General features: G+C 38.9%; 1 protein-coding gene across 3 annotated transcripts in view; it reads right to left on the bottom strand.

The window, feature by feature from the left end:
* Positions 1-16,936, bottom strand: part of HIVEP1 (HIVEP zinc finger 1) — a 107,338-nt gene that overhangs the window by 19,177 nt on the left and 71,225 nt on the right. For all 3 annotated transcript variants that reach the window (XM_089516730.1, XM_089516729.1, XM_089516731.1), the window contains one exon: positions 6,354-12,229. In XM_089516730.1, the coding sequence (XP_089372856.1) occupies positions 6,354-12,229 (5,876 nt within the window). The remainder of the gene's footprint in view (positions 1-6,353; positions 12,230-16,936) is intronic.

Here is a 16,936-nt window from a genome sequence, read left to right as displayed (position 1 = left end):
CTATTGTTGTTGATGAAATTACCGTATTTTCCGGGGTATAACACGACTGGGCGTATAAGACGACCCCCAACTTTTCCAGTTAAAATATAGAGTTTGGGATATACTCACCGTATAAGACTACCCCACTTCCAAAACACACCAAATACAAATTAAAAAAACATCAGATTTGATTTCAATATGGTAATTTTAATTCAAATGACATGCAGGTACTTAGCAAGAAATCTTGTTGTATACAAAGCCTACTTGGATTGGTCAGCACTCCCTGCTATCAGAGCAGTAGCTGCTTTCATATGATCGTCGCATACAATGGGGATGCGACCGCGGCTGTTTTTGAGCTCTCCCCACCATATGTAGCGACCACAGATTCTCCAGTTCAGCTCAGAAGTTTCAGCACCTGCCCTATAAGATGACACCCGGTGTATAAGACGACCCCCGACTTTTGAGAAGATTTTCCTGGGTTAAAAAGTAGTCTTATATGCCAGAAAATACAGTATTCAGAAAATTAAGAACAATATAAAATATCAATTAAAAACAAAAGAGCACACTATTAAAAAACCCTTTTTCATAAACAGTGAGTTTCCATAAGCCTGTTGGAATAAATAGTCTTCACCTGCCAAAGAAGGAAGACAAGGATGGAGCCAGTCTACCATTCCTTAGAAAGGAGTTCCATAAACTGCAAGCAACCACTGAGAAGGTCCTCTTTTGAAAAATAGGGTCCTTCACTGTATAGGTCAGAACCAGTATTCAGGATACCCAAATTTGAGAATTAAATATGCAGAGACAGTGGAACAAGTGGCAGGGAATGAATGATTTAATATATAACATACGTATTGAGAATGTTTTTGAGACATCTTGCTCTGAAAAGTATAAGCCATCTCTCTTTTTAACCAACTAATATTCCCATTTTCTGATGATTTATATTAAAAATACAGTCTTCCACATGTGAGTGATCTGCAATTCCCATCACCTCCACCATTGGTCATTTTGGGCTAGGGTTAATGGAGTTGTAGACCAACAAATAATTGGAGAGCTTGGATGCACACATTTAGAGAGCTATAGGCCCGAAACAGACGAGCCAAGTAAACCAGTTTCTGGCTCCATTCAGGAGATAATGTTTAGATGACGCACACAGCGAGCGCAGCCAGAAACCATGCCAAGCCCTCCCCAACCTGGAAGAGCCGGGCCAAAAAGGAGAGGATTAAAAACTGCTCCTTTTCGCTGGCCAGCTCAGGACTCCAGCAGTGACCTGGACCAGGGCTGGGTGCATGCAGTTGCTGCAGTCCCGCAGCGATTGGGGTGCAAGTGGCCTCTGGCCGCTCCTTTTGCCCTGTCTGTTTGAAGACACAGTGTATGTAAATGATATGAGAAAGATGCATTTCATCTGCCAAACACTGATTTCAGTAAAAACTGCCTCATCCCCCTATAATCTGGAGTCTATGACTAAACCTAACAGCATGTTTTCTTGTCCTCTAGAAGAAGTCCATATACTTGCTCGATTTACAGTATGGGAATCATTGAGGTCAAGGGAAAAGGGGAAGATTGTAGGCTAGGGAAAGGGGATGTTTATGAGTTTAAAAGCACCCAACAGAGATGGCAGTGGGGGGAAAAATCAAGTATGATATTCCCTTTAGAAACGAGAAGCATTAAATAAGCAGATGCACACCCTGAAATGGTTGAATGTAATGACTTAAATATACTTCAAAATGTCTTACCTTTACCTCCCCCTGCCTATAGTACATGATTTCCTGAAGATTTATATATATTTAAAAATCAGCCATCTAAGCTTATGGGAAAGAAAGGGAGGGGAAAAGCAAAACTACAGCACTATAAAGCCATTTATATGGTTATATACTTGAAAGAACTTGATATGTTTAGGTTTCTGCACAGGATTGTCTGTGCATGATTTAGTAGCTGCAGAAAAGAGACCCCCAAAGCAGTCTTGTTCCAAATGTATCTCTGCTGCCAGAGAAAATTAGCATACCAGTTGTCTGAAAGGGCAACATATGCTTTAGCTTCTCCCAATTATTAATAATCTCCCTCTCTGAACAATTTTCCTGTGTGTATGCTGAATTCTACATTTACTAATTGAAAACTAATCCTTTTAATCTTTCCAAAACTATAAAATGGCCCCAAACATAGGCAAAGTTCCAGACTAATTGATGAAAATTATAGTCATATGTATAAATTGTTCAGCTGACATTCTTAACAATTTTGCTCATTCCAATTTAATAAAATGGTAACACAGAAACACAACGTTTTAAAATGTTTACTGGTCCTGTATTGAGCACTGCTTAATATCAAGAGGTTCTCTTGATATTAATAAGTACATTAACTATGACAAGCACAGGTCACTAAGAACAGTTATTAACACAGGCCCACTGAAATGAATGGTAGTCATATAGGGCTGGGGAAAATCTGTCTTTAAATTACAGTTCCCAGAATCCCCAATGAAACATGGCCATTGGAAATTCTGGAAGTATTAATCTAAAAAGGAATTCAACCCTGCACCCACAAAAACATGTGGTCATTCATACAACTATGCAGTAGTGTCTTTGTGTAACTCTCACTTATACAAACATGAATGATGGATTTATGGCTTATTAGAAAAACATATAAATATGGCCTGAATAGTATCAGCCAAATATTGGGATAAACACAGTAGTAAAACAGCTTCTTAGCTACATGAACAGATTCTAACTGCCAGAATTTAGTCAATAGGTATATATGGAATATTTTCAGAGCAAGCTATAGTAATAGGCGAATTCCCATTAACTGCATGGAACAATTGTGGCATTGAAGGTATGCCACTTGTGGCATTGAAGGTAAGCAAGCTTGTTACTTGCATTACTATTGCCTAGGTTTCCCAGATCTCAAGATTTTCTGCAGTTCTCAGGACAAGAAAGTAATGCATATGGCTACCAAAAAATTAAACAAATAAAGTACTTTTTCAATATGTAACAAGCCATCTTATTAATAAGAACTGAATATCTTGGTTAAACGAGGAACTTTATTCGCCTTTAGTTATGACTGATTCAGTTAAGGTTCATTCTATTGTACCCTGTGTATGGATGTGAGAGCTGGCCAGTGAAAAAAGACGATAGAAAGAAAATCAACTTGTCTGAGATGTGGTGCTGGAGAAGAGTGGTGAGGATACTGTGGATGGCCAGGAAGACAAATAAATGGGTCTAGAACAGATCAAGCCCGAACTATTCCTGGAAGCCTGACTAAACTGAGGCTGTTATACTTTGGCCACATTATGAGGAAAGATGAATCATTAGAAAAGGCAATAATGCTAAGAAAGGTGGATGGCAGTAGAAAGCAAGGAAGTCCACATGCCAGTTGGTTAGACTTGAACAGGGAAAACATAGGCCTGGGCCTGCAGGACCTAAGCAGAGAGGATGAAGACAGGGGTTTTTGGAGGTGTCTCATCCACCAGGTTGCGGCGAGTTGGGGTTGACTCAAGGGCAGTTCACAACAACAACACTGCTCTCTAATAGCTCAAGACAGCTGCTAAAGTTGGGACAACATTCACTATTTACTATTATCGTATCTTGACATTTATTGAGTATGAAGAATTAGTGCAATTCTAACATTTCATCACCATCAACTCATTCCTACTTGTGGTCTACCAAATCTTGGCAAAGAGCAAGCAACATATAGCAGTGAGAATCAAATGGGTACCTAGCCAGGATTGCTCAGAGCTGCTTCCAGTGTTAAAGATTTCCTTATTTGCATTCTGAAAAAAAAGTAAGCATTGTCTAGCTGGACAATGGTAGAACATGTAAAATCTGCTCTTCGGTATGCCCACCCACACACAACATTTGTTTGAAAATGAGCAGGAAGAGTTTAATGTTGGACTTGAAATCCTTCACTATTTAGAGTCTTAAACAATATCTTTTTCAGAAATAAATCCTTCTTAACCCTTAGGTTTATTTTAAAAAATCTTGTAAAGCTGAAGATTCAGAAATAGCAGACAAACAAATCATGTTTTGTTCTTTGCTTCCCTTTTTTGAAGTTCACATATTGTTAATGATACTTCATAGTATTAATCACCTGGAATTAGCAATATTAGAGTTGCCCAAACTATCCAGAAGATGTACTGTAGATAATGAGAATTTTGACATGCTTTTCATAACTTTGTAAAAAAAATTCCTACATTAGAAAAACAATATAAATCCACATACAAAGAAATATGCCTAGCAGAAATATTGGTATAAACCAGAAGGCACACAAGAGGGGTCCTTTTAAATGGCCACTTCAAGACCCCAGCAACTATATCTGGTTAAATCATCATCATCATCATCATCATCATCATCATCATCATCATCAATTTCTCTCATTAAAGACTGTTTGAATTCTATTTCAACAGAAACGATTACTTGATTGACTATTACTGTACACTTGAAGAATATCAACAATTGGTATTTTATTGCTCATGCTGAATGTTTTTCTTTGAATTATTATTGACTTATTTTTGCAACTGTATTTAAATTTTGTAAACTGTTTTTATGGGAGCTCTGCCAAGAAAAGCAGCATGTATACGAATTCATACATACACACATACCTACAAACAAGATGCTTGCAAAATCAATGGCACTAAAACTGGTTAACTTGGGCTGACCTGTGCTTAAAAAGAATATGTCAACTCTAGCATTTGAGCTGTTAACAGCACAGTGAAAAACTGAGCTGCATATACAATGGCTTCATACTGTGTACTTGCAAAAACCTCATACATAAACAAGAACTAAATACTGAAGGAAAAGTCTTTAGGTAGATCAGTAGAAATAATGAACAATGGAGTATCTTCTGCTTATATTTCCATAGCAGAAAATTAAATGTGGAGCTATCTCCCAAGGTAAGTCACACTGGCTCCATGCTTACTGAGCTTGTGATAGGCACTATTATTCTACCAGATCTTTACCTTTAACCTTTTTTTAGTCAATGCAATATAATGTCGAGTTTCTTTTCTCTTTTTAATATTGGAATTTTACTGTACACCCCTTCAAGATACTTGGTAGGTAGAACAACCATTTTAAATACTGTAACTACATAAATAAAGCATTGCATGATGTGAGATGACAAACCTATTCAGCACCACTGGTGAGGATGTAAGATTAATATGATCTATTGTAAATTCTTTATTACTCTAGATTCCATTCAAATTATATTAGTGTATGTATGGTGTGGTACAGAGTGCCAAAAAGAGGCACCTTCTCGGCGCCTCTCCTTGCTCCACAGCAGTGCTGTAGCAACCAAATTGCGTGGCACTGCTATGCAGCAAGAAAAGAGCGTGAGGAAGTGGCTCCTTTTTTGCGGCGTACTTCCACCGCCCCAAAGCGCCCCGTTTGGAGACTGCGCTGCTGGTACGTCATAGCTGCACGCACCATCTGTATGGTGCTGTGCAGCTGCGGCACACCCATAACGTGCTAGGGTTGTGGGGCGTGTGCAAGCCCTGTCCCCGAGCAACCCTAGCACGTCATAGGCAAACTGCAAAGGGTCCCTCTGTACCGGGCCTATATTAAACATAAAAGGATTTGACTGGGATGGGATATTTTGGAATGCAGAAATTCTTTCTCAATATAAACAGGTAGCTCAAGAAGGAAAGTGAATCATGTCATTAATTTTCAAAGTCTGAAAATGAACTGTAATGTTTAAGATCAAGGATGGATGCCTTCATCTATTGTGCTGGCTGCAAGTTGTTTGTTTACATTTTACAATCCTCTTTTAAAATGAATTGTATTCATAATGCCCAATCCATGCTTCAAAATTTCTTTCCTTCTTGCTTAAAAAGAAAAAAGTAATTTCCAAATGATTATATACTAAAGTACTATAATAAGATGCAGCTTCCTTTAAAGGCTTAGGCCTAAATCCATTTGATAGTCCCATGCAATGTACATCCATTCAACAGAACATACATACTGGTATTGATTCCATCAAGGAAACCATTTGCACAGTAGTTCAGGATCATGGAGGTCTCTCATTCATAGGGTTGCCATAAGTCAAAGTTGACTTGATGGCAAATAAAAGCAAACTGACGTACTGAGTGCCCAAGGTTCAACAGGTCTACTTTATATGTGATGAATAGCTAAACACTTTCCCCAGAAACACCTGGCTTTCGCTGCAAATTGTTATGAACAGTTCGTTTCGATTTGATAAACTTTTCCATTATCTAATCAAAGTATTCAACATTTATAAAGCAATACAAATTGAACAGGATTATAGATACACTGGAACAGAACACACTGAAGTCATCACATGCAAATGTTACCTATTTTTTAAATTATTTAAGCAATTTAACATATATACAGAACTCCCTCTTTAAAATCAATTTGTGTCATGCACATGTTAAGTACCTTAAGTAAGTTGTTCTTCCACTTGCTTGAGTAGACCAGTATGTCAGCTGTAAAGTTTGTACTTATTGCTTGAGTATAAGAAAATTTTCCAGCCTTCTGCTTTGAATTCAGAAGAGAAAGAGCAACTTTTGTTGGCAAACCAAGTGGATTGGGATTGTTAGGACTGACAGACCACGAAGAATAACCTGAAGTCTTTTGTTCATTTTGTAACAGATGCACAGGTTTCCTTCTTAAAAGGAAACACCACGTAAAATTTGTTGCTGTATTTAGGCTTGGAAAAGACAGGTGCTGTATGTCACCCACATTTACAACAGACACAGTGGTTCCAGATTTTGCTTGGCTCTGCATACTGGATTGCTTATTTTCCTTATTAACTCCCAAGGACATCCTTTCTTGACTGTTATCAAAAACTTTTAAAAATGAAGTCTGACTGTTCAACACAGCAGGTTCAAGTGGTTTTCTCATTACAAAACCTACAGTTTCAGATGTTGGTAGGTTGTGTTCTAAAGGTTCATTTATGAATAAAGAAATGCCAGACTGAGCAGATTCAGCTGAACCAGGCAGCAACATATCTGATGACTTTTTGATTCCACTGCCTTTGTCATCTTGATCTGATGAGGAACTTTCAAGGAGCTCAGTGGTGCAGATCTGTCGCACTAGGAGTGGTTTCTTTTGCTTATTAGGCTCACTAGCGTTGATGTTTGGTGGATGTAGCAATATAGCACCTGTTGTGCAGGCAGCACCACTTTCATCTTTAACACGCTTCTGTTGCTTTTCCATGGCAATGTCTAAACTATTGGCTGGGGAGAGCATACGTTTACTCGAGGCTGTGGCTTCCTGTTGAGGGAAGAGTCCGCCAACTGGCACTTTCTGAAGCATATTTAAGGACCCCAATGCAGCTGGACTTTTGCTTTCTGCTTCACAAATCAAATTTTCAAACACAGATGTTGGCTGTGAGCTTGGCAAACACCTGAGATGATCTTTGTGGGATTTTGGCAGATGAATTTGATCACTGATTGTTGGCACAGATACAGTATTAGCTTTACAAAGAGAGTGATCCTGGGTTACTAAAATGTGAGGAAGGGGAGCAACAGTAGCTAAGCCATAAGATGGAATATTACTGTGAATGCGCACAGGGACAACAAAGGGTGAAATCTGATACATGTGACCACTATCAGTAGCAGTTTGTTGTGAAGGTTGTGCCACATATGGCTTGGACACATTGTCATTTAGCTTTGTATTGACCTCTAATAAAGTTCTAGTTTGCTCTATGTCAGCTGTGCCTGGAAGACCTAGAGAGTATTGCTGTCCTACTTGTAGTGTTTTAATTTGAAGCTGGTATTTGGGAGCAAAACAATCATTTTGTACACTGTGCTGGCTGGCAACCATGCTTCTACCTTTCTGAGTCCCAAGTGCTGGTCCTTTATGGAGTGCTTGAGAATTCTGATTAAGCAAAGCTTGCTGGTTGTGATGACTCAAAGCAGAACTTAAAGACTGTTCATTACAAGACTGGGTAAAAGAACTGTTACTTTTCACTGACTCATGCAAAGGTTTGGTGTAAATCTGGAGGTGATGAGAACCTGAAGATAATTCTTCAGAAATATTTTCAGAACTCTGCAACCTCTGAAAGGACACTGTAGAAATATCTGTTGCAGGAGCAGTTTGAAAGGAAGAATTTGACATGATGTCAGGCTGATTCTTTTCAGGAGAGATATTTAATGATATCTGTCTTACAAGGGCCCTCCTCCTCCTTTCTAATAGAGGGACATGTCCAGCACCACTACTACCAGAAGACAGTTTGGAAGCAGGTATCTCTGAAAGCGAAGTGGGCTTTGGCAGAGTTACACTCCCACAATCAAAAGATTTGCTTCTGTAATCTGCAATCTCCATAGATGGCTGAGTACAATTAATTTGTTCAGAAGCAGCACGTCTCATCTCTCTGTAGTGAGGGCCAGGCACACTGAGCATATTTGAACTGGCAGGAATTGCAAGGAATTCCAGAGATTTATTAGTAGGTTCCATTTTGGAAGCACTCTCATTCTTGGAGACATCATCTTTATCAAAAGAAGCCGAGAAACTAGACGTACGTGATAGACTACTCTCCCGACTTAGACTTCTGGAAAGGGTTGAATCAAAGCTTGATTCAGCAGAAGAGTGCTCTATTTCAGCCAAGCGAATTCTTTTCTTTTTGGGTGGAAGCTTTTCTGTGGGCAACTTTGATAGTGTTTCACTACGCTGGGGCCAATTAAATTTTTCTGTCTTCTCCTGATCACTGCATTGGCATTCTTGGTCTCTATCTGGTTCTTCTGTGACAAGAATTTCAGGAACTTGAATGTTATGTTGGCGTACAAGCCTTAGTGGTTGTATTGGGGCATTCCTTTCATTAGGGATAAGCTGATGTTCATGAAGCTGAACTCTTGTTGTGTCTGTGACTTGAGGAGGGTGGGAGGCACTCAGGAGGGAACGCTTTTCCTCTTGAACTCTAATGGTATTCAAGGAATGGAGCTTTACAGCTTTGTTAGCATCCTGAAAGGAAACTGGAGACAGTCTTTCAAAAGAATCTGATTTTTCAAAAGAACTGGGTCTGCTTAAGGAGTTTGTGTGCTGTATTACTGAAATCCCAGCCCCTTGTCTTTTCTGTTCAGTTTTTTCCTGTGTAACTGGAACAATCTGTTTTGCTCCCTGCAACAACATCTTTGGCTCCATGGTCTGCTTGGTGCTTTGGGTCTCCAGTTCATCTGGTGCTAGTTTCTGAAGTGAAATGCTATGAGAATTTAGGATAGCAGAAGTATGCTTCGAGACAGTGGTCACATTTCCTAGTTTATTTTGACACTCTGACTCTGCTGGGTCCTTTGACAAACTAATAGCATCATGTGTTGGTGGTTCATCATCATCATCACCAACACTTTTCATTTTCCGCCTTTTCCTGATCTGAGATGTCTGTTCCCAAACACCTGTTGAAGTGGCAACTCTATAGTGAAGGATTTGGGGTTGTGTATTGTTTAAAACTGTCTTATGTTCAGAGTCTCTAATAACTGCCTTGGTTTTTGGTCCATGCAACTCTGAGCAATAAAACTTTTTATGATTCTCAAAGTTTTCCAGTTTCCTGTATCTGTTTCTGCAGGTTTCACACTCAAACATTGTCCCTCGGCCTTGATGTGACTTTTTATTTTTATCCACATTTGATCCTTGTACTAAAGACTTGCTTCTTGCCATTAAGAATTCATTTGATGCATTGCTTCCATAGCTTTCATCTACAGAGCGTGCTGGTCCAAAAACATGTCCTTCAGTAGCTGAAGAATCTTCTATTGCTGTTTGACGAACAAGGGTGCGGGGGTGTCCACCTTGGATTTGGGGAGCAGCAGGCCCTGGCACAAAAACATCATCATACAAAGAGCCAATTTTATCATCAAAAGACTGACTTCCGCGTAGGGCATGGGTGGGTGGTATAACATTTGTAGGTACAGCTGAATAACTGGTAGTAGGCATAGAATTGCTCCTTGTTATAGGTAAACAGTCAAGGGTTGGTACAGACAGGAGAAAAACTTGTTTTGACTTTTCAGTTGGTGTAAAAGGAGACTTTGGTATATCAGAACTTGAGCTAGTTCTTCTACCCATTGGTTTTAGGTCAAACTGGAAGGAATCTTTAAAAATGTAGGACTTAGGCGAATCAATACTGCCTCTTCTTGAAAGGGATGTTCTCCGTGGCTTCACACTATCCAACTGTTTGTCATCCACCACAGCCTCATTATCAGATATTAATTTTGAAATGCGCTCTTCAAGAGTTTTAGTTGCTAGAGGTGGTCTCATCTGGCCAGATGAAAGCAGTGTTTTGTCAATTTGAACAACAGATGCCACAGTACTGCTCATACGTGGCACACAACTCTTACTTGCGTCTTTTTCAGAAGTGGACAATCCCTTCATATATGGAGCTGGTGGACTCATGGTCTGATCTGCACTTTCTGAACGTGAAAAGTAGCCTGAATCTGTACTACCTAAACTTCGTGGGCTCAGGAGACATTTTCCTTGCTGATCTTGAGAACAATCTGTTGCTTGCTGCCTTTGTAGCTGTGCATGTACTGCGGTCCCTACAGATGGCACAAGCTGTTCCTCAGAAACACTTGTTTCTGTTCTCTGAGACTGCTTAGTATCAGATTCCCTTACAAAATCTGTGTGTGTTAAATCTGGTTTCACACTTTTGACTTTCAGGTCCCCCTGTTGTTGTGTTGTAGAAATTGTGGAGTCTGAGTCTGCTACTTTGGGGCTATCAGTTCTTAAAGGTGAAACATTTACAGGGTAAACTATCACTTTAGGCAAAGCTGTCTTTGCTTGTGTCACTGAGTCCTGAAATGAAGATTCACCTAATACATATTCTGGATTGCTTAGTGGGATGGGACTACCTTTGTGCAATGAGTCAGAATTAGAAAGGGTTTTCACTATGGGTGCAGACTCCAGTTCTAATGATGCTTGCTCATCTTGCCTTTCATCAGCTGTTCCTTCATCGTCACTGTCACCACTTTCTTCCACATCTGAATGGATGCTAAGTGCTTTGTCTGATTCATGGGAGAGAAACAACTCACTAGAATCTGGCTGGAGGACAAGTCCAAGTTTGATAGCATGGGCATGAGACTTTTTGTGCTTGTACAGATTGCTTTTGGTCTTAAAGGAAAATCCACAAGTCTCACAAGGGTATGGTCGTTCTCCTGTGTGGGAGCGGATGTGCTTCAAGAGAACACTGGGCTTGGCACAAGCCCTGTTACAATACTCACATACATATTTCCCCAATTTTTTAGGCTTCTGGACTTTCAGAAGGTTACATATTTGTTCTACACCATGGTTGACGACTGAAGCTATCTGGGCTGAATTGTACAAGGGAGCTATAGGTAACTGGGTGGTGGAGCTAGAGGGATGAATTGACAAAGCTGATGATTTTGCTACTAGCTGGTTTTGAGAAAATGCCTGAGTAACAGAAGATTGGGGGTTGATTATTGAAGAAGTTACTGCTATGCTGTATATATGCTGGAGTTTGAGATTTTCCTGATTTGGTTGATGTACCAGTGAATTAGTAAAACTGGGGCACACTGTAATTTGTTGGTTTTGTTGCCCAACTTTAGTAAGAACTTGCTCTTGTGACGGAGCAACTGAATGAATCTGTGCTTGTTCAGTCTTCCCTGATGTTGCTACATGCACAGTCTGTGAAGTGCAAGGATAAAACTGAGATCCAGCTATGAATTCTTGTTGCAGCAAAGCAGCAGGACTTTGGACACTTGATGTATTGGATGTAAGAGAAGAAGAGGCGCTTACTGTTTTATTTGGTCTCAGTTGTTCTATTTGCATCCCACCAGAAGGGCACTCTTGTGCTAAGGTGTTTAACTCAGGCTCCATAGCTTTCAGTAAGACATCAAATGCAGTATTTGTACAGGAGGATGAATTAGTACAATCAACAAAGTTAATACATTCATTATTGTCAACCTTGGTTGTACTTGAAGAGCTAGTGGAGCCTTTTTTAGCTGGTTGGGCTGAACTGTAGTCTTCTACTGGCCATTTATTCAAGTCCAAGGATTGAGGTAACAGAGACAACTTGCTATGTGGTGAAGTCTCAGATCTGGATGTTTTAATTGCTACCTCACTGCTAAGCATCCCTTCATTTTGCTTGGTTTGCTTCCCATTTTGTGTACCCAAACTATGTACTTCTTTTAGGAGCTCTGAAGTATCAGGAAGAATATTTGAAGAAGAAGAAGGTTCTTCTACTTTTTTTTTGGATTTTGCCCGAATAGGGGTTCTCAAAGGCGATTTTGGTATTTTTGTTTGATGGTTCCCAGTTATTATCTTTTTACGCTTTACACCACTGCTTCTTGCAACAGCCTCAGAGATGTCTGTCCAAATACAAAAAAAGAAAGAAAGAAAAGATCATATGGCGAATATACAAAAAATATAATTTATATGGCAAGAAAAGAGGAGAAAGATTTAGATTTTGCTTTTCAACATAACTATTCAAAATGGCAAGCAACCTACATAAAAATACACGATTCAAATAATAAATTACAAGTATCCAAAACAACAAAGTACAAAACTCTGCTAAAATACAATTAAAACAATATGAACAAACAAGAAAGATAAGTCAAGTAAAACATTTGCTTTTTCCTTGAAAAATTATATAAATAGGGTTTTAGGTCACCTGGGTCTCTTAATGGAAGGGAGTTCCATAATCTTACAGGTTCTCTCCCACTTTATGTAGACAGTAGCCATTTATTACCATTCAACATTTGCAGTTTAAAAACGGAAGTTAATGGCAGTAACTACCTCACTATTACCTGAACTGTAGAAAGCTAAGCAGAGTCTGAATCCAACAATGCATTTTATCAAACCTCATTAAATATGAATAGAGCTGATCTGCTTCAGAGTCTACCCCACTGTTCCCCAGTTTCAGTTTCCAGAACATACTATTTTAGCCCTTTTTTTTAATGCAGGTACTGAAGAAAGGATTTACCACAATCAGTTTTTTTCTATTTTTGCCACAATCTGATTAACTGGTACTACTCTACAATAATATGCAGTTTATCTGCATAGCATCCCTCCATGCTGGAAGTAGGAAAAACGTGTCACCCTTTCAGTTTCGTAGTATCAGCATCCAGTGAATCACTCTTGAAGAACTGTGTAAGGGTGGAGAACATGTGCTAGAATGGTCTATGTATGTTACACATACAAGGTATTCTGCATTAATTTTTGATCTACAGGACTATAGTCAGCTGGAGATGCTGGTTCTACAGGCACTATCCTCTTCCTATAAATCATAATGAACTGACTGGACTTTTTTTTCTGTGACAACTGTGTCTCTGAGTAGCATCCATTCAGATCTTTGATTCTAAGAATCTGACTTCATCTGATGGTCCTAATTCTAAGCAAGCTGTTAAAATTCAATGGATTATTTCCACATCTATGAAAACTGTTAAGGAGATATACAAAATACCGAAAGCAGATCTGCCACCATATCTTTAGTGGCAGAATAACTTTTGGCCTCAAGATCTTTACAAGGCTCATTTAAAAATATCAGAATGTAACTGTCTCTTTTGTTGACACTACACAGCATCATTACATACATGCTTTTCTCCTCACATTTAAGACAGAATTGTCAGAATAGCTTTAAAAGATGAAGTGTTAAATTAGCACACATAGTGTGGTTTCTTCCCTATTGTCAAAACAATCTCAGCTCTATTGGGTCTGGCACTTGCAACTGATTTTATTGAGTAGATTTCAGCAGTGAAAAGATTTAAAACATATGGACTTACAAATGGTATATTTTCTTCAGGACTGATGGGCAAGAAAAAAAACCATTTCTATTCAAATATGATGCTAAAAGACAGAAATTATAATTAGAATCCAAGCTGTATGTATGTATAGTATGGGGTGAGAATTATGTGACCATCCAGATATTGTTGGACTGTAACTCCCAACACTCCTTGCCATTGGCTATGCTAGGTAGGGCTTCTGGGAGCTGTAGTTTGACAACATCTGGAGGGCTGTGTGATTCTCACCTCTGGTGCAGAAACTATGAAGGATCTAGATTGTAGAAGGCAACATGGCATTATCATTAAAGCATAAGGAAGTCGTAAAACAATTCTAATACAAAAAAAGATTAGTTTTTTAACTCTGAAAGTACATTAAGTTTTATTTTTCAGTTCACTTGGCCAGACAACAAATTGTGGAAGACAGCTCTATTAACAGCTATTAGTGTTATTCTAGCTAAGCAGTAGGAGTCAAGAGTCAGGCATTATTGGAAAATCCAGTATCAATCCCACTGAATCACGGTGCACTCTGGTCTAATTTCTCTCTTTCTCACTAGGACTGTTGTAAAGAGGATGTGGGGAAGAGGAAAGCCATTTATGCAGGCTTGGACTCATTTAGGAAAGGCAGATTATAAATTTAACTAGCTGTTTCATGTTTGGAAGCAATATACCTATGAACAACATTTACTGGGGGATCAACAGCTGATATTATGAGAGAAAAGTGGTATATAAATAAAGTAAAATAGAATAGGATATAAAAGGAAGGTGACTGGAACGCCAAAGTAAGAAGTGAAGAAGAATCAAAAACAGTAGGAAGATTTGTATTAGGCAAAAGAAACGCATCAGGTTAAATGAACAAACTTATTCATTGCAAACACGTTTTTTCATACAACTAGAGAGAAGACTAGGCACAGGGACATCACCAGGTGAGTAACACAAAAACCAAATGGATTATATAATAGGAAGCAAACAATGGAGAATCTACATTCTACTGGCCAAGACTAGACCAGGTGCTGACTGTGGTACAGACCACAAACTACTTATATCAAAAATAAGAGTGAAGAGGAAGAAGAAACCATAACCAGTTATTATATCAAAATATGATCTGAACAATATCTCAACAGAATTTACTGACAATTAAGAAGCAGATTTGTGCTATTAAGCATAATCGACCAAGAACCAGAAGAGCTATGGTCAAAAGCCAGGGATATAATAAAGGAAGACAGATATTTTCAGTGACCAAAAAGAAAGAGAAGAAACAATGGATGACAGATATAATGCTTCAAGTAGTAAAGGAAAGAGAGAAGCAAAATAAAAGGGAGACAGGGACAAAAACAGAACCATGAATGCAACTGTACAATTACTAGTGCAAAAAGATAAAGACAACTACTACAGTGATCAATGCAAAGAAACAGAAGACAACAACAAAAAAGGAAGAACGAAAGACCTTTTCTACAAAATCCAAGAAATCAAAGGGAAGTTCAAACTATGGGCTGGGATGCTGTAGGACAATAAAAAGAGCATAATTCAAGACCAAGAAGAAATAAAAAGGCGTTCGAGGCAATACACAGTAGAGTTATGACAAAATGAAAGACATGTGGAACAAACAGTCATATGAAGATAAACCCCAAATTCTAAAAAGCAAAGTGGAAGCTTCAATAAGAGAACTTGGGGGAAATGTAGATGATACTCTAATCGAACTACAATCTTACACAGACAGAATCAACTCAAGTGCTAACCAATATAAGTCAACAAATATGGAAAACAAAACAGTGGCCAACAGATTGGAAACAACCAATATACATTCCCATCCACAAAAAAGGAGACACAAATGACTTCAGCAACTGTAGGATCATAGCATTAATTTCCCATGCAAGCAAAATTATGCTCAAAGTTCTGCAACACAGATTCCAAAACAAAATCAGCATGTGCTTTACAGATTATAGCAAAGCCTTCGAATGCACAGAAAATTAAAATCTATGAACTGTTCTTAAAGACAGGGGAATGCCACCACATCTGATAGTCCTGATAAGATATACAATTGAACATGGAAGTTAGACTTGTACAAGCCATCATATTTTCTATTATTCTCATGTACATTTGTGCAAGCTGAACAGTGAGGAAAGAGGTTAAGAGGAAAATCAATTAATTTGAAATGTGATGCTGGAGAAGAGTACTGAGGATACCATGGACAGCCAAAAAGACAAACAAATGGATCCTAGAACAAATCAAGCCTGAAATCTCCTTGCAAGCCAAGATGATAAAAGTTGAGCATGCCATACTTTGGCCACATCATGAGAAGGCATGACTCACTGGAAAAGACAATGATGCTAAGAAAGGTGGAGGAAAGCAGAAAGCAGACAGGCTAAATGGATGGACTCTACTAAAGAGGTCACAGGTATGAATTTACAGGCCTAAGCAGTACAGTGCAGGATTGGGAATCTTGGAGATGTCTTGTCCGCAGGGTCACCATGAGTAGGTGTCTAAGAACAACAGCAACAATAAATAAGAAGGCTTCCTGCTTAAATGCTTTGCAGCACGATCTGGCTGTCTACAGTAGGAAACAGAATCTTGGACTGTTAGTTTGATCCAATAGGCTTTTTCTTATGCCTTGTGCTTGGATAGAATCTCATCACATTTGTGATATGTTGACTTGCTTTATAGCAAGACATACATAGACTGATTGATTTAGGTTTATACAGTTTATCTGTCTTCCTGAGAATGTCCCCATTTTATGGCTAGTTCCAGTTACAAAGAGCCACATAATCCTCCTAACCCCACAAAACAAAAGGTACCAAATAACCCCAATTAAATTTAACACTGTGTGTGTGTGTTGTCACTGCACGGCTGTCATGCCCATTCAGGGCATGTGCAAAGTGCAGAAGCACAATGTACCAGCACCAAAATACCAGGCTGTTAACTTGCTTATATGGCTTGGAGAAAGAGACAGAGCACTTTCGGTCACTAAATCTTTACTGGAGGCACAAAGGATACTAGTTACAGAGTCCCATTAATGCAGACACTCAGGGTACCAGAGTGACCTGACTCCTACCCTCCCTCCTTCTCCAGAGTGAGAGCAGCTGAACAGACAGATTACAAATAATGCTTGACTCATCCTTCTGTTTTTCTTTCTGCACCTGGAAAAAATTAATTTCTACAAGGTCTATATACAATAACGTGTGTGTGTCTGTGTATTCTTCCCTTGCCCATGTGTCTGACACGATCCCCAGTCTACTACTGGTTGTCAATTCTTAAGTTTCTAGTAGACTTCACATATTCACAACTGTGAGCTCTTGC

The sequence above is a fragment of the Sceloporus occidentalis genome, unplaced genomic scaffold (assembly GCF_023333645.1).
Source record: "Sceloporus occidentalis isolate IW3139 unplaced genomic scaffold, rSceOcc1.0.p SCAF_3, whole genome shotgun sequence".
Taxonomy (NCBI): Eukaryota; Metazoa; Chordata; class Lepidosauria; order Squamata; family Phrynosomatidae; genus Sceloporus; species Sceloporus occidentalis.
This window is presented reverse-complemented; position numbering and strand designations above follow the sequence as displayed.